The sequence below is a fragment of the Echeneis naucrates genome, chromosome 20, assembly GCF_900963305.1.
Source record: "Echeneis naucrates chromosome 20, fEcheNa1.1, whole genome shotgun sequence".
Classification (NCBI taxonomy): Eukaryota; Metazoa; Chordata; class Actinopteri; order Carangiformes; family Echeneidae; genus Echeneis; species Echeneis naucrates.
Window position 1 is genome coordinate 14,414,504 of NC_042530.1, and position 18,673 is coordinate 14,433,176.

General features: G+C 40.0%; 1 protein-coding gene across 1 annotated transcript in view; it reads right to left on the minus strand.

Annotated features, from left to right (window-relative positions):
• plppr5b (phospholipid phosphatase related 5b) overlaps positions 1-18,673 on the minus strand; it is a 71,006-nt gene that overhangs the window by 12,270 nt on the left and 40,063 nt on the right. Inside the window, exon 3 of the mRNA XM_029529393.1 lies at positions 15,951-16,201. Within this exon, the coding sequence (XP_029385253.1) occupies positions 15,951-16,201 (251 nt within the window). The remainder of the gene's footprint in view (positions 1-15,950; positions 16,202-18,673) is intronic.

The window sequence follows — 18,673 nt, forward strand, 5'->3', positions numbered from 1 at the left end:
ACACTGAATGGTGCAGGTTTATCATAAAAAGTCCAAGAAGAGTTGCAGGCTGAGTGATTGTTTGTGCTTCAGCTTGTTCCTTTGGTAATTTATGATCCAGATGTTCAGGTTAATTTTTAGCAGGAGGATTAAATTTGGTAGAAATGAATCAAGGATTCTCTGAAGATGTTGAGTGGATAGTGGATGGAGGTCTCAGTTTTATGCTCAGCATTTTTCTCCGATGGCCAACGACTTTGCAGTTAAATAACGTAAATAAAATTGAGCTAAACCATGGATTGTAAAAATGCATCCTAAAAGTGGATTAGAAGTCAATTTTGATGCTTCGATCACCCATTCAACATCACACCACTGAGGGCCAACCATATGAAACCACTACCTTTATCAAAATTAAGAGATTTGATATAAACATTTTAGACTATACAGTACAGCTTCCAATTCATTTCAAAGTTCCTAAGCATTTTTATCAGCAGTAAATGTAAAAAAAAAAAAAAAAAAAAAAAAGATAATATGTAATGTGAAGAATGAAATAAAAAAAAAAAATACAACAATGGTATTAATTAGGGGGCATGTTTCAGCTACAGACAGCAGCTGTGTCCCAGTGCTGGGCCTGCGTCCATCAGATGCATTTGAAAATTCCTGCTTAACTGTTTTTGACCCTGAACCAAACCTTCACCATAACAATAATCAATCGGCAAACTGACAGGAAATGTTTCATAGAGGTTATCGCAGTATGCTTGATTTTAGGAGACAATTACTTTGATTGTAGTTAAGAGCTATGAAAAGCTGTTCTCATAGCGACGAACCCGGAGTGTCAAACTCAAAGGCGGCCCACAACTCCGCAGGGCATTTGTTTCAGCCTCTTTAAACGCAGTCATTTGCTTTTTATGAGCAGCCGTACTCGTTCATCAGATGGACAGAGACAACATTCAAAATAATAAAAGACATTTAATATGTAATATATAATATAACAAGTGAACTGGAAACTTTGTGAAAGTTAACTTGTTGTGTTTTCAACTTTAACTAAACCCAGAAGGCCAATAAATCTGCTCTGAATGCTCCGTGCTCTCCAAGGGGCTGCAGTCTCACCTCCAATGGCATGTTGGTTGGAAAATTGGATTTCTGTTTGATAAAGTGAAGTAATTACAGATGCATAATAAAATGACCTTTATCACAAACCAAGCAGGTGGAAGAATAGTTTTTTTGCATGTATTTGGCTTTGACCCATCCTCAAATAAGCAACCTCAGTGCAATTTCTCACATTTCTGCTTTATATTGTTAAACATGACATTTGACTGTAGATTCTAGCGTATAAAAGTGTATAAAATTTGTGATGAAGCAGGTGAGCTGTGCTTATTGCCTTGAGACATGATAAAAAAAAAAAAAGAGGGGCATTTCCCTGACTTGCTGTTTAGATAACTCCAGAAAATAAAAAGTGTAATCTGAAGTCAACTGCATTATTTTAATTTGGCTTTAAAAGAAATGTATATTATATTGTATGTATAATATATTCTGCGCTGCTGCTGATGTTTTATTAAAGAGTCTGGTCACAGCCAGCAGACAACTGCGACTGCATGTAAAGATGAGCCAAAATTTTAAGTCTCTCCTTAGGGTGCCTCTCTATTTTTCTCCCCTGTATTTACAGACATGCTGGACGATAGTCCACTGGACAGACGGTAATATATATATATATGTATACATAAGTGAGTGTGAGGAAAAAAATTCTAATAAAGAAACAGATGGAGGGTAATAAATGGATGGATAGAATACAGATAATCTATTTTGTATTTGTGTAGCCACACAGATTCACTGAGCCCTTTTCAGCACCTTTTCAGCTTTGGATCCTTACTTTATACTTATAATATATATAAATAATATAAAATAATAATATACTAATATATATATAAAATGTATTATTACTAATACACTATACTTTATATATTTTTTTACATACTTGTCACTTTGGTGACTTCAACTTTAAATTGACCACCTGTAGGTCACTGTTTCACCATAACTCTGGTTATACATGAACAAAGACTGTTTGAAGAATAATCTCTGCTCTGCAACAGCACCACATTCCTTTCAACACAGCATTTCTGCCGATCCACGAGTCTTCTCCAGTCCAACATTTTGCAGACCACTTCCTGTCAAGTCTAGGAGCCTCCTTCTCCAGTGACACTTTCATTCATATCGAATCAATCATTTAAACCCGCATCGTCTCGGCTCTGCCCTTCAGGTCACTGAGCAGCTGGACCTTCAGTTCAGTCGGAGGACCAGGCTTTCAGTTGTGCTATCTCTGTATTCCTCTGCGACGCCCCCGACAGCAGCCTGATGCTGCCACCACCAAGCTCAACTGTTAAGATGGCACTTATGTAAGAGGAATCTTAGTTTCATCAGACCAGAGTCTTTTTTCTCACAGTCTCAGAGTCCTTGAGGTGCTTCTTTTTTTCCAAACGTTTACTAAGGACACTGCCATAAAGCCCAGATCACTGCTGGGCACATTTAGTACAGCAGAATCTTTTTTTTTTTGTTTCTGTTTTTAATGATCTCAATCTTTACACCATCCTGTCTCTGAGGTCTGATACATACTTTCATTTTTGAGAGCTCACAGACAGGGGTGTCTTTCCAATCCATTGTCAGCTGAATCAATTGCAGATTGAAGTAAAAAAAAAAAAAAAAAGATGGACACTTAATAGCGGAGGGTGATGACTGGAGGATAAACAGAGAACAGCCTAAGATGGTGAAGAAAGTATGCATCTGGTTTTATCTGGTTACTAATGAAGAGAGGGAAAGCGAGAGAGAGAGAGAGAAAGAGAGAGAGACAAAATGTCAAGTAGGGACACACAGGCCCCAGCATCCTCTCCTCCTCTTCCTTCTCTTATTTCCATCTCCTCTCCTGACCATCTGGGCCTCAAATGAGCTGTTGTGAATAATAAATCATCATCATCATCATCATCACCATAAGGCTTCCTCACTATTTCTTTCATCAGCATTGTTTTTAAGTCCTTTGCATGAAATGCATTACTAAAAAAAATATATATTTTCAAGTCAAATGCTATGAGTTTATCTGTTTTTGAATTAAATTGTTTCCATTTTTTTTACTTAGTTGTAAAGTATCAGGAAACACTTGAACTATGTGTGTTTTTATTTAGTCTCATATTGGAGTCTTTCAATCCAAATTTCTCTGAGATATTCTTCAATACAAACTGAAAACGTTGCTAAAATTGGTCAGTCCTCACACTCATTACTGAGTCAATACACGAGTCATAAATGAATCAAGACAAATTCAAAATGACTGCTAGAGCAGATATTGTGCTGATTAGAGGGAACTAGAATAATTAGATCTGGTCCTAGAGTCCTGGTCTGACGCTGGACGCCACAGTCAGGGCAAGGAAGATGTGGATTATCACACTGATTATCACACCGGCTTTGTCCTCCAAGTTATACTTTGACCTTTGTGTCAAAAATCCTCAGATTCTAAATTGTACTTCAAAGACGAGATGCTTTTTATTTTTTATTTTTTGTTCATCTTGTAATGCTCACCATCCCGTGTGTGTTAATGATGAGCTAGTATGATGAAACATGGGAGCGTTAAGCTCATTCATCTTACAACCGTCAAAGACCTTGGATGAGCTCTGTGACATTTGCAGAGGATGGAGAAGAGGGGCCCCTGGTTCTGCGCTGTTAGTCAGAGCGGTGGCTGCTGACATAAAACAGCCTGCAGCTCTGCAGGAAGAACAGATGTGTACCACATAATAACTATATATCACTTATTTAACCTCCAACTATTTTTCATGTCTATCACAGTTTTCTTTGCTGTAGTCAGAGGCTCTGATGGCAATACAACACTGCTGTTTCTTAAACTGCAAATGTGAGTGTATGCATGTTAATATCCAATCTTTCCTGTTTTTGGCGCAATGATATCAACCTTTGAGAGATGGAGGAAGGAGGGGCAGTGGGAGGGAGAGAGAGAGAGAGAGAGAGAGAGAGAGAGAGAGAGAGAGAGAGAGAGAGAGTCCAGAGGAAACATCTATGTTTGGGTCTAATCACTAATCTGTTGTGTTGTTGAAGCAGACGGCCTCCGAGGGCCTAATTGTATTTTTCATTTGTGCATTTGTGCTCCAAGGCCAGTTCAAATGTTTCCATTTCTCTGTTCAGTTTTTTTCATTTCTTTTTCTTTTGATTAGTTAGATTTATAAATATCATGCTGCCCCATTTGCGCTGTTAATAGCAGAGTGGGTTGAGGGACTCCATATATAATCATTTATTCACATTTTCCACGACAGGAGCTGGAATAAATTCCAGCCGACACAGGGTGAAGGACTCCAGACAGGTCAACCATCTAGAGGCGAACTACTATCCATGCCCACAAATACGTCTATGGGCTAATTGGTTACCTTTCAACCTAATGTGCATGTCTTTATACTGTGAGAGGAAGTCAGAGCACCCATAGGGAACACAAGCAACTGCTGAGATGCAACAGCACTAGCCACTGTACTACTGTGCTGCCCCCACTCAATATATAATTCCTGCAGAGACCTGCAGAGCATCACATACTCTAAATACAGTATATGCTTCAGTTTGCAGGTTATTAGGGCCGGCTCACTAACGCTGGAGCTGATAATGTTCAGTCTTTGCTGAAAGAGTTGGAGAGGATTGTTGATCCATCAGCATGAGAAGCCCGAGCTGAGCTTCACTCCACCGCACAGAGAGGAATGTTAAAAAGGCTGGTCCCACTGTTAAAAATGTTAAAAAAGGCTGGTCTGCCAACATGTCTATCAGAGTGGTATGTTACAGCGCACCAGTGTCCTCCACAAGGACACTGTTTGGGATTTCAAATTTTAACAATGCGTATTGTTCTCTTGTGGTTGTGATAACTCTGTCACTCCTTGATTGAGCCTCTAGCATTCACTTGGAGTCTCAATGGTCAGACTATCGCCATTGGCAATAAAAAATACGTGGCTGGCTTCAAGATTTATCGCTCCATGGCACCAGTCCAAGGAGCTCTCCATGTTCTTCCTCACAAATAGCAATGGCTGTATCAACTTTCTGAGGTATCCATAATAGAAACGGTCAGATTTTGGCTGTCAAAGTTCAACAGTCAAGGTCAAAAGTGTACCTTTGGACTTATGAATGCGACATCTCCATAAGGCCGTGGGGTGGGGTGTGGGGATTCTTCAAATTCAATACAAATGGTCACTTACACGCGAAGGTCAAGCACAGTTTGAGTTAGATGTTAGTGTTCCTCCCTCCCTCAAGACATCACACTGCAATTATTAACACATTAACACATAAAAAAAACCAAAAAAAACAAATTCACAAAAGCACTTCAGCAGCCTCCAAAATTATCATCAAGTTGACTCAGCTAGTGTGAAACAGCTGGCACAAACAGGACACCCCAACCAGCACAAAAGTTGGATTTCCTACAGCTGTGCTGGATTTAACACCATCAGTCCGAGCGTATAATAAACTGGTTGTAAAGGAGCTCTAATAAACTGATGCTGAGCCACTAGCCCAGATGTTTCCCTGTGCCATGGTATTAAAATGGCAGCTTGCATTGACACCCACTGATCCAAACACTAACCATCTGCCATTAATTCCCACTGTGGTCCATTAACAAAGATTACAATGGAAAAACAGGTGCATTCCAGCGTTTTGTTTGGGAGTATATTTTCTATATAATTCAGTTAATCATGGAAATGTTTTACATACATGAACACCTGCTGACAATCAGGTACAGTGCTGCGTTGGCCAACCTTAGCAAAAATACGTTGGCGCAAACTGTTGTTGTCAAAGTTACGACATGTTGCAGTAAGAAAGAAGGAGTTGTTGGTGAGTTCTTTGCCGTTTTAATGAGGCCACGCAATGTGTTGACTGTACGGCGGTCTCCAATACAGCTGTTGCACAGCACTAGAAACTGCAGAAATTAATGAATCACAACCAACTAAGTTTCACATACACATGAGCATGGGAGGCCTGGTTGTTCTGTGGCAGGCTGGTTCCGGTGGTTGCACAGAATTTGACTTGTGTGACTACCAGAGTTGTGGAGGTGCGCGGAAAGTCCAGGAAGAACCTTAGAGATCCAAATGCTTTGAACAAGTAATACACTTAAACTAAAAAGTTAATAATAAAACAAAAGAAAAATATTTTGCTGCTGGTCCATAATATAGGCTGCATTTGTATTTGGTTTGGTTCTGTGCCCAGTGTGTATCAATGGCCATATCTGTGCATGTCTCTGCTGCGGAGTCATGATTCATGTTACTCTCTCATTGTCAGGTCAGACTGTTCATAATGTGGAGTGTGTGTGTTTGTGTGTGTGTGTGTGTGTGTGTGTGTCTGTGTCACGCAGTCAAGGTGATTTCTCCCTGCAAGGCTTCTGACTTGTATGAGCTGTCACATACTATCAATGTTCTACTTAGATTCACTGAACAACCTGCTACATGTCCTCTGTACACCCCCACACTCACACATACATATATTAATGTTTCTCGGTTGGATTTCACTTGACCCGTGACTCGTCTGGTCAACTTTATTTGTCTTAACGGCCTTTTGCGAACGTCTCGCAGGCTGCACGCTGCTACCTACATTTCCCGACTTAATGTCTGACATTAGCAGCTGTTGGCATGCTCACTATATCAGAGGCCTGTCAGCTAAATGGAGAGGGTGACATGAAAAATTCAATCTGCAGAGATGAAGCCCGAGCAGCCCGTCCTCAGCTTTGTAGCATGTCAGACATCCATCTCACTGCCTTGCCAAGTTCGAATGGTGTCCTGTGGTGCTACTATGGAAGAACTACTACAACAGACACACAACCACTTTGCTAGGTGAGCAGTGAAGCCTGATGTGCTCATATAATGAGGCTGATTTAAAGGGAGGTTTTTCTCAAGGCCTTTCTCAGTTTGTTTTATGAGACAGATCTCTTGGATAGCAATTAAACCATTATTTTAAATGGCATCACGTCTGGTCAAAGTGGTCCACCTCTGATGTGATGGATGCAACTGTGGAAGTTTTCGGATAAAATATTTATTGGCGCCTAGAGAAGACTACAAACTAAAAAAACTAACGCTGGCTCAAACAGAGATACTGATTTTGGACGCTTTTAACCCTCCTTTTATGTTGAGGGTCAAATTGAACCATTTCAAAGTTAAAAAATTCAGGAAAAAATATTTAAAATAATTTTTGGAGCATGGAACCTTTTCTCCTGGGCTTAATTAGTGTAATGAACATGTAAATGGAAAATTACTATTTTAATGTAAACCCCCACCTGCATGTTATATGACACACATACCGTTCGGGTCAATTTGACTGAATGAAGGCCATGACAGGTAAAAATATCAAATTTAGACCAAAACTGGCCTAAATGTGGATGCCTAATCCTACACACACACACAAGCACAAGCACACACAAATGCAGATACTATTTTCAACCAAAGTGCGCAGTCTTTGGTCATCTTTTATAACATTGTGAACGTGTCAGCCTACAATGCTATCTGGACTGAGATCGTCCCAGATTGGGATGCTTCCAAACTGTTCAAGAGACGGCTCTTCCTTGAGGAACTTGGGAGAGCGCTCTTGACTCCACGCATTGCAAGAGCCCAGCCGCTGTGTCCGTGGTGAGGAGGACGCACCACCTACCCTACCAGTGCCCGAGGTAAGTTTGTGTGTACATGTGTATGTAGGATGCGATTGTATACTTTTCAAACTCATAAAGTAATCATCATCTTCATCTTCCTAGGTTGCTGCTGGGAGTAAAAAGATGAAGAGGTATCAAGTCTGCGAGCCCGAAGAAGACAGCAAGATTAGCACAACATGCTTCAAGTGCAAAAAATTTATTTGCGCAAAACATGTGTTGGCATTCTGTCACTCATGTACATCATAGACACACACACACACAGAGGGAGATTACAGTTTTGTATGCTTTACTATCCCTTGACCTTGTTCAGTGACTTGTAAAATGTGAGTTACATGCAAAAATAGTTAAAAAAAATAAATGTAAAAAAATTGTTAATTGTGAAAAGTTTACATAAAATATGAATGAATAAAAAAAAATAGTTGAATGTCTAGTTTTACCCAATAAAGCAGTAGAAAAAGCAGTTGAAAAATGAAAATTAACCATCACCTGGAAGGAGTGAAACAGGAGTGGTTACACAAAATATTGATTAAATTTATATCAATTGAGCTAAAGATAATGTTTATGGATATTTTTTTTATTATAAATATATATAATATATATAAATATAAATATTTTTATTTATATTATTTTTATTTTTAAAACTTCCGGATGGCTAAACATGCACCGGGTCAATTTGACCCACAACATTTTTGCTGTTCCTGAGAGTTGAACATCACAGAAGGGTTGAATAAAAGCAAATAGTTTGATGTTAGATAAGACTATAATTAATACTTGCTGCTTTATTTCGCAAACTATAGTTGCAGGTGGATGCGGGGTTGGTGGTAGGAACGATGTTGACACAGCGCAGCAGTTGACAGTCGGAGGGAGAGCTGAGAGATCGCTGCAGTTTAAGGAGACCACCACATTGAGGGGACTTGACCGGAAGATGGAGGGTGGGACATGTGACTTGGGAGCGCAGCTCAAGCCATCCGGCGGAACTAGCTCGCAGGCATCACTCCATGTGTTCTACCGCAGAGAACTCTGCCTTCTCCTGTTTGCTTTTTTGATGTCAGATACATCACTTTTATGTAACATGGTGTCAGTATGACATAAACAGCTTCTCAACGAATCGCTGGATCCCACAGCAGCGAGGTACGAAATGTGCGAGGAGTGTGTCTGCGACCTGCCACGCAGACATAGTGCGCCTCTTTTAGAGTTAAAAAAAATAAGTGGATCTATAAACGCATAGTCAAATGTTAATGTTTTAATACAAAATGTTCAAATGACCCCATCACATACACATCCCTCCTGGGCCAAACAGGAAGACGTATTCAGTTCTCACTTTGAATAAGTAGAAGAAGTAGAGTTGACTATATTCAGATAGAACTGCCTTCAAATATTTGAACTTCAGCGTAATGGAAATGATGTCACAGTACAGTACATCACCACCCACGCTGACTAGAAATACCATGGCAACAAACAAATGGAGGCTGTCGACTACAAAACGAGCTGAGACTCTCACAGCTGGATGTCACGCCCACAGACAAACTCAATCCCATACTGCAGTCAACGCACGGTCCATCTGTCTGCAGAAGCTGCAAAGCATTAACCATACCAAAGAGCATTGATGTGCACACCCTTTATACACACACTCACTACATGTAAGTGCAAAACAGAGGGGCGGCAACGTGTGTGTAGGGAACATCAGAAAAAGAGTTTAAGCTGTACTATGACATATGTGCATTGACCAAGTTAATGAAATCTATCTGCCGTGTCAGGACAATAATGATTCGCACTTGCTTGTGGTGACACAAGTTTTCAATCTGGAGTCAGGTCAGAGCGTTTCAATAAGTAATTGTGAGTCTGTGCTTTACTGTTACATTTCCATTTGAATGGGGGTAATTACGACCTCATTTCGATAAATCCACGGGTTGAGCGGATGCTGCAGGGCTGTGTTTGGCCCTGGCATTGCTGTAATGACCGAAACAATGAGAGTCTGAAGAGGGGTACTCATCATCTCAAAGCTGCAGGGTTGCATGTGTGTGTGTGTGTGTGTGTGTCCTTGCTTTGCCTGTTTGACTCGTATGATTGTGTGCAAACTGCATGTATGCCCTTAAAAGCAGAGCTGTACACACAAAACAGACACACACACACACACACACACACACACACCATGGTCTTTGCTAAATGACCTAGATAACAGAGGCAATCTGCTCTCTCCATCGTGCAGGGAGTCACTGATGGTCCAAATCTGTGCATCCATCGCTCATGGGCACTTGGGCAGACGCTGGATCTCTGACACAGAAAATCAAAGCAATCAGACCATCAGCTAGAATCTGAGCCTCGGTGGGAATAAAGGATAAATCCACAGTAAACGACAGGGCAGAAATCTGCCACTGCGCTCCTCTCTGCGGGTTCAAACCTTCGAGCGTGTTTGATTTCGAGCCACGGCGTGATGGATCAATTAGATAAAATCCTAAAATACTTCTGGGGGCGTTTGAAACCCACTGTAAAAATTGAAAGAGTACAAGGACACAGGAAAGCAGGACTGGGCTGAAAAATCTCTGCTCTCTCAACTTTGCTGTAAAAACTAAACACTGTTCTGATACGACTTAGCTACAAGTCATTTTGGTGACGTCTCCATTGACGTGGCAAACCTGGATTTCAGCTGTCAAAAATTTGCAACATACCCACATTTCTGTCTATTTTACATGCTATAGTCAAATTAACACTCTCCACTTAATTTAGCATCTCCTTGAAAGCAAAAACACAAATAATTTCTTTTTTAATAAAATTATGTATAAAATATATTAATCTGGACTTTGGCTGGGACACCTCAGGATAATCAGCCTGTAGCGACGCAATGTATTAAAACTCTAAATTCTGGGAAGGCAGGGTGAATTAGTTACTTCAACTTTCTCAATGAGAGTGAATGATTATTTGTCACTATAGTAATCAACCCATCAATGGTGTATCCCGCCCTCGCACAATGTCACCTGGGATTGGCTCCAGACCCCTCTGACCCTGTAGGGATGAATGATAGAGGGATGGATGGATGTTTTAGGTGTCTGCCTCAATGAAGAGTGAACTCTGAAACCAGTCTAGGCCGCACTCTGGTTAGAATTGTGGCAAAGTGGAATTTAGTCTTGAGGAGTCTTAGAAGAAAACCTACTTCAGTTTGCTGCAGAGGACGTCTGAAGCTCCCATAGGTTCATGGTCACCTCTTGACTTCTGGTCAACTCTAAGAAGAGTCCCTATTCTACATTGATCTCCTGTCAACACTTGAAGCTTAGGGATTGTTTATAACGCTGCCCTGATATATAATACATGACAAATTTATTGTGGTGGTCAACAGAAAATTCCTTGGACCCATCTCCAGGAAAATTACAGCAAACAGGATTTACTTCACCAAGTTTTCACGTGATAATTATTTTACCATCGATAGAAAAGACTAAGAATTCAGAGGCCTGTTAGTTAATTTTTGCCAAGTACCAGCTGGGATTAAAAAAGTCCCTACATCCCACTATATTCTTTTTATATTCAGTGCCCTGATCATGACCTCTAAATATCCCAATTTCCTGTTTCTTTCTTTTCTCCAGTGCTTTGTACATAGAAACGGCCTTTATTCTGCAGGATGCTACATAAAGTGATTACGCATAGATGCAAATCTAACATTAGTCAATTGTAGCAAACATAAGGATGAGGCTGAGTTGGTATGTGTCTGCTGGATGAGTAGCATGAATGTTATTATACAAGTGGCAGGACGTGTCTGTAATCAAAAAGGAAAAAAAAATAAATAAATCTGCATTTATTTGAATATCTCACTGGATTTAATCAACATGCTCTCATTCATTAATTTATTCATTCTAAAACGCCCATTTAACTTTTCAATGAGATCACTTCATTTGCATCATTGCATAATGAAGCACTGACCTCGCTGCCTTCTCTTTAGCTGGTGTTCGATTCTCCCTGAGCAAAAACAGTCCAGTGAGCATTCACTGTTGCTCTGTAAGATTATTTCTGTGATCTCACCCAAATATCTGAATTGAACTGATGACAGGACTGTAGTTGCACATTTAAAAGGAAAAAATGATCAAATAAATGCTAAGCCTAAAGCCACGTTCATGTGATTGTGGGAAATAAGTTTGTATGTATTGTGTTGCTTATTTATTTTATTATTATTATTATTATTTATATTATATTATGTGTATATTATTGTGTTGCTGCACATAGCATTGTGCAGACTTGCACGGCTACTTGGTGAAGGATACAGCTGTGCTATGATTAAATATGGAGGAGAAATTAATGAGCAGTGTTGTAGAGTAAAATGATACTTGTGGCTATGCTTGTAAAGCATTAATTCCTACATGCTTATTCTACTCTAAGTGAAATGTGAGCTTGTCACACGTCGCCAGTCACATGAGAAGAGTGCGGCAGGTCCGTTGTTCCTTTTTCATTTATCAGGAAGCTAATTTAGATTTACTGTTGCATGGAAAAAAATGCATCAATGGGAAAGCTTTAAAAAGAGGACACGACAAGAAGGCATAACATGAAATCATGTTAAATTATGGTCTCTCACAGACAAAATCTGGGAATTTTACCAAGGGGCCATATTTTCCCAAAGATTCCATTCCATTTCCTTGTTAAATGTCTTTATTAATCTGATTACCGTTCTTATATAGTATTCTCTTGCATCTGCTGCTGTTTTACTTCAGCTATTGTTAAAACATGTGATGTTGATTTTAAGGCTCACTAATTCATCATCTGACTCTGTGAATACTGTGCACACATAAACCAACTGCTACTTTCAAAATAAAGCCCACTAATATGGTTAAAATGGGGAAAGAGAAAACTTTCTAGTGCTCTATGTGTTTTCATTTGAGGTGTATAATTATGTTGAATTATAATACAGTTCAGCATCCAAGCTTTAATATGAGTTTGGGGGGAAAAAGGAATGACCCATTTGGAAGTTCTCTTAAAACTCTGTCTTCCTGTGAGACAATCACTGGGACTTGTTTTGATTGTGCTGTGTTTTCCTAAATATTAATATGCATATTTCTAAAGTTAAGAATCCTGAGACCATAAAGAACAAGTGACACCTATTTCTTATTGGACATTGTTTAGATTCTTAATTTAGACAATGCTGGATTGAAAGTAACAGAAGACTTAATTGTGAGTTCAACATTTCTAATCATCATCAGTCGTCATTAGTTGCATACTCATTCAGTCACAAGCTTTCAATGTGATATTGATTCTATTATTAGAAGTGAGCGTGCGTTTGTTATATGATGAAGTGCCCGCTGTTTGGTTTGTTTAAATGGGTCAAGAGCTTCAGGTGGAGTTTTTATATGACTGGAAGTGTTTTTTGCTCAAAGTCAGACAAACTGCATATACACAGTACATGTACGTAATGTGTTTGTTTAATATTAGTCCATAAGTATAAAACAATGACCATTTTTCATTTCTCTGACTCTTTGTTTTGGTCAGTGAAAAGGTTGGCTTGGCTGTTGTTTGGACAAGAAGTGAATGTATTTGCCAATCTTGTGTGATCCTTGTCCCTTTAATGATCATCAGTAATCGAGTAAGATTCCTCCACTTGTGTTTGAATCTGACATCAGTGAGGGGAGACAACTATTCCCTCAAATGAGGGAATAAATGCGCTAATCTCGTTAGACATCGAAGATTAGACGTGCCGTACAGGCGTCCAGTGGAGCAGCACTGATAACAGATAACTTTGACATACTGCTGCTGAGATGAAAGGAAGCGTTAAGTTAAAAGTGTTAATGATTGTGGAATCCGTACTATGATATTTTAATGCAGTCTTTCCTTTTCTGTAGCTTTTAGAGAAAAAACATCAGCTATGACCTGAAAAGTCTTTTATGCCGAATTGTGAAATCACTCACACAACTTCAGAGTTTGAGGTCTGGGTTTGTTTTTATATCGACTCCACCAAACTTCTTCCCACATAGATTGATTGACTGAATACCTGAATCTTTGGCTGGTGAGTCAATTGCTGATCCAGCTGCTTTTAAACCAAAACTGTAACCTTTGTGTGTGCAAAAACAGTTTGGACTGAATGTAATTTGCATAAACACATCACGAGGATTCTCAGCCTCCCAGAGAAAAGACATTTGGAGAAGGCTACGGTTAAATTGCTAACTCGGTCTGACTTCCTGTGTAATCTGACTCGGCAGCCATCCAATAACGGGATAATAGATTTACTTCCACTTGGGATATTTTTCCTCAGCTTTCCGCAGCCATTATCTGAGCGATGTTGGACACCGAAAATACACACAGCTTACTCACTGCCTTTAAAACCTTTTCTTATTCACAGTCCACATTAAAAGAAATTTCAACAACAGGTTTTAGCTGAGACAAGATGCTGAATATCTCGAGGGTAGACACAGTCAGGTGGTAATTAGCTTAATTAAGCATAAAGACAGACCAGCTTGGCTTGTATTGCTGACTAAATGACAACAATTGTCAGGTATTAATCAAATGTATTGCCACTGTAAAAATGAAAGGTTTTGGTTTTACAGGAAGTCATGAAATGAGTCACCATATTGCCCCGACAAATTCCGGGGCTGTATTATATAAACTACATATAACTTAGAGATGCTATATATTAACCATTTGGTAACCACAGTAATCAGGTTTAGAACCTGGGGCCAGTCTAAGTTAATGCCGCCTTAAAATAAAAATTATTGCACAAACACCCTTAAGTCATCTCTGTGAGATTTCCATAAAATGTTTTTTTCTTTAACTTTGTCTTGAACTTTGGGAATCACTTGAAGCCTGCAGTCTGACAGTAAAACTGTATTTTAAACTCTGTATTAACCTCAACATGACCAAATGTCTGGTGCTAAACCATCGATTTGACTTGGATCTCTCCACTTTCCTCAGAGGTGCTCTTCAAGTCCAAGTTTAAACATTAGTGTGCTCAACAGCATGTTATTAGATACTGCTCCTAGTCGCAGTCCATCGGTAGGTCAAGCAGCTATGACAATATGTGTGCAGAAACCGGACCAGAGAAATGGGGCTCAACTGACTCTTTCTCCTGCTAATGGACATTTTCAGCATAAAGTGAAAAGGTTTTCAATCAAAAAATTAATGGTTCACAAAAATACCTCTGTGACATGAGATAAGTAGAACTAGTTGCTAGGTAAAATGTAAAAAAAATTGGATCAATTATTTAGGATTTCCTCCTAAGATTAGAGTCCTGATGTAAGTTAGAGTTTTTAATGCTCCCTGTAATGCCAGGTTTGGAAAAAGAATGGTCAACATCTATTTTTTGTCTTCATGCTAAAGTAAAATAGCAAGCTTTTGAGCTCAGAGAAAATAAAATGTTTTGCCCAAATTTCTCCAAGACTTCCAGAGTCCATTGTAAGTCATTTATCCATCTGTTATATTGTGTTTAATCATGTTCTGTTTGTGCCTACTACGACAATACATAGCTGATGTGTTATCTACAGGCTAGTTAATTGTCAGAGAACTGAGAGAAAGTTACTGACAGGCTGCTCTCTTTGAATCTTTTTGAATTAGTTGGGTTAAATTAGATGCAACAGATTACCTTTTTCCCTGTTTGGGGTCACCCACAGCAAGCCGGCGCCGTGACTTCCATGGATGATTTGGCAACAGTTTTTACACCGGATGCCCTTCCTGTCGCAACCCTCCCCATTTATCCAGGCTTCGGAACGCACAAGCACTGGTTGTGGCCGGTGTTTGAGCCCAGGGCCTTCCATGCAAAGTATTCACTCTACCACTGAGTTTCATCCCCAAGTACTACTTGGGTAAATATATTAAGTTAATTCAAAGATATGAAATGTATATTTCTAATGGTGGAAGATTATTTATTCCAGTTCAGTTCGTAATCGCAAAGGGCAGTTCCTACTTAGTTCCCACCTGAGGCTTTGACAATAACTTCTCACAGGCACGATAGCATCGTCGCACCACAGTGTTATCGTGGCTGATAGGTCAGAATACATAAAGGGTTCATTCAGATTGTCTAAACCACCGGATTTTGAGGTCACAATGAACGCGAGCTGCTCCTAAAATGTTATCAATAATCCCACAGTACACAGAAAAACCCTGAGAGAGTACAGATGAAAAATGGAACAGGACGTGGGTTAGGAAGCTGTGGTGGATGTTCATAGTACAGTTTTGATCTTAATCTTACTCTTTCTGGCCATCTGACCTTTCGTGTTTCTTGAAACATCTGATCTTTTCCAACTATGATAACAGCTGTAAAATGAGATGTAAAATCAAAATATGCTTGTGAGGTAAACATAATGGACCTGGTACATTTTAAAGGAGCAGTAAATAGCAAAGCAGAGTAACTCACAGCCAAGTAGAGCGCGGCGTAGACGCTGAGCGCGGCCTCCTTGGATGGGAAGGTTTTACGGGCCCGCAGGATGTCGTCCTGGTTTCCCGTGCAGGCCTCCTGGTGGCTGATGTAGCGCAGAGCCTGCTGGCAGCCCAGCGCTGTGTAGTTTGGCTTGCACACCGTCAGGAAGTAGGGGGCAAGGTTCCCTGTCACTACCTGGCCTGCATTGACAAAGATGTCAACGGTGAAGAGGCCGAAGGTGTAGACTCCTAAAGAGTGAAAGAGAAAAGGAGATGTGACTGTAAGGGGTGAGGAAAAGTCGGAGGCAAAGGTGGTAAAGTTGGTGGAATTGAGACTGAGAAGGTGGATAAATAAATAAGTGTCACACCATCATATCACCAATTAATATTAGGATAGTTTAACAGTATTACCTCTTGTTTCTGACAACCTGCTTTTTAATCCAATTTAGTTGGTGTAAACAATTTATTTCTGATGTGGCCAACCATCGATTGCGCCCTTCATTTTGTCCGAATAGCAAGCGCCTGTGAGTCCATTTACATTGAGTTCCTTTGAGTCAGTCAGCAAAAATTTTCATCAGCCTTGCCACGGAAGAAATAAACTCTTGTCAACCAAAAACAGGTCCAAAGAGTTTCCACACGTCAGACCCAGAAATGGACGGAGGGCTGAGTTATGTGTCAAACAGCAATGAATTACTGCTGTCGCAAAAGAGAGACACCCAGGCAGACTCATTCTTAGCACTGCCAAGAAGCTGGGACTGACAGACAAGCAGCACATTCACTGCGGGATTTACCTTCTTTTGTATTATTTCACTTTCTTAAGGGTGGGCTTTCAAGGATGAGGACTCTTTAAAAACAGAATGAATATGTCAGGATGGGGTCGGGTGTGAGTCTGTGCATGTCTACGTGCTGAGAATAAAAATATGTACAACATTTCTTTAATCTCTTAGCGAATAAACCACAAACTAAACACTCAGCGCTCTGAGACAGCTTACCCATGACGACCCTGCTGGATACACAGAACGTTATTATGTAAGATAATGCCGGAATGCTATTACTTTGTTTCCAATAATACCTCGACTATAACAATATGTGCAATATTTTATATTCTTGTACATGGCCTGTACTGCCTAAAGTTGTTTTATTCCAAGCATGATAGTTCTGTTAGTGTAATACATTGAGGTTTAATATATGATGAACAAAATATATAAAATGTGATAATATGTCTTTTCGAGGCTGTTGAAGCTGCCCTACGGTGAGCACTATGAAAGCCACTGATGCCACTTGACAGTGGGGCATAATTTTACGGATCTCATTTCCATTTGAGACAGCACGGACTGTTTATTCTAGGTAATTTGGATGTTGCATTTCTACTTGAATTTTTCCCTCTGAAGTTGTGAACATAAGTATCAGTGTGAAATGAATGCAGTTCTTGAAAATATCACAAGTTGAATAAAAATTCAGATTTCAATGCAAAAAAAAAAAAGGTGACAGACGAGAAGAAACAAATTTTCGTCCGTATGCAACAACTGCTTTAGTGTTTATCTGACAACAGAATGAGAGCATTTACGGTACTGAAATTAAAACGCAAGCAATTAGTTGATAGAAAGAGAATGAAGGGTTCTTATAATTCATCATTTTAGAAGGGTGTTTACCGCTGATACAGACACAGGATGAGGTCTTGAACTGTATCCTGTGGCTTCTGTTGTCACTGGGCGATTCTTCAGGGAGAGAATGAGAGTGGTGACCATGAACCTGAACAGAACACCTGCTGACTGACACCATTACAGACTATGTGTGCGGCGCTGGCAGCTGCAGTCCTTTATTATTTTGTTTGTTTCACTTGCTAAATGAGGGACTTGGTAGCTGAATGCAGTTTTTTTTCAGCGCTCTGGATGTTGAATATGATATATTATAATGTATTTTAGTCAATTAGTCAGGTGACTCTTGCTTTGGGGCTTTTTCTTTTTGGTAGCTAATTTGAGTTTTATGGAGTTGTTATAACTTTATTGCTAAAAACATGAATTAATCTTTTTTTGAACTCTCTTGCTCGGTCACTCGTGCAATGAGCTGTTCTGATGCGTTCCATTAAATATCATCCTGTGGAGCAGTGTAAACATTAGATCTGCTAGTACTGCTATTTTGCTTTTAGTCTGAAAGTTGTATTTTTATATCAGCTGTTATGCAAAGGCAGCAATTATTTTCTTATCCCGCAAAATGTTGAGTCACATTTTAGATGATGCACTTTGATGCCGCTGAGACGCCCGGGTCCATGTGACTTCCATCCACAGCTCCGCCGTCTCCGCTCTACATGAAACTTAAAAAAGACACATTGTGTTGAGACTTTGGCAAAGCGCTTGGTAAAACAAGGACGAGGCATAAATCATTCAGTGTACTCTTATTTCCCCTGCGAATGATTCGCTCTAACACCAGACGAAGCCCATTTGTCCCGCAGTTCCTCACACTGTGGGATGCTGAGCAGCACGGGCCCCACTGTCTACATGGACACCTCAGGAACAGGAACACAAACCCCTGCTGCTTGCCCAAACCAAACACACACACACACACCATGGGCTCTCACCCAAGGGTTATGTGTAACAGTCACCTAGGTGCCAGCATCCATGAATTCAATCTGCTTTTAACAAAACCAGCCAGGTTTTACGTCTCAGCGATAGAGGGGCTTTAACAGAAATAATTGCTTCCCTCCTGTGAGAGCCCAGCCCT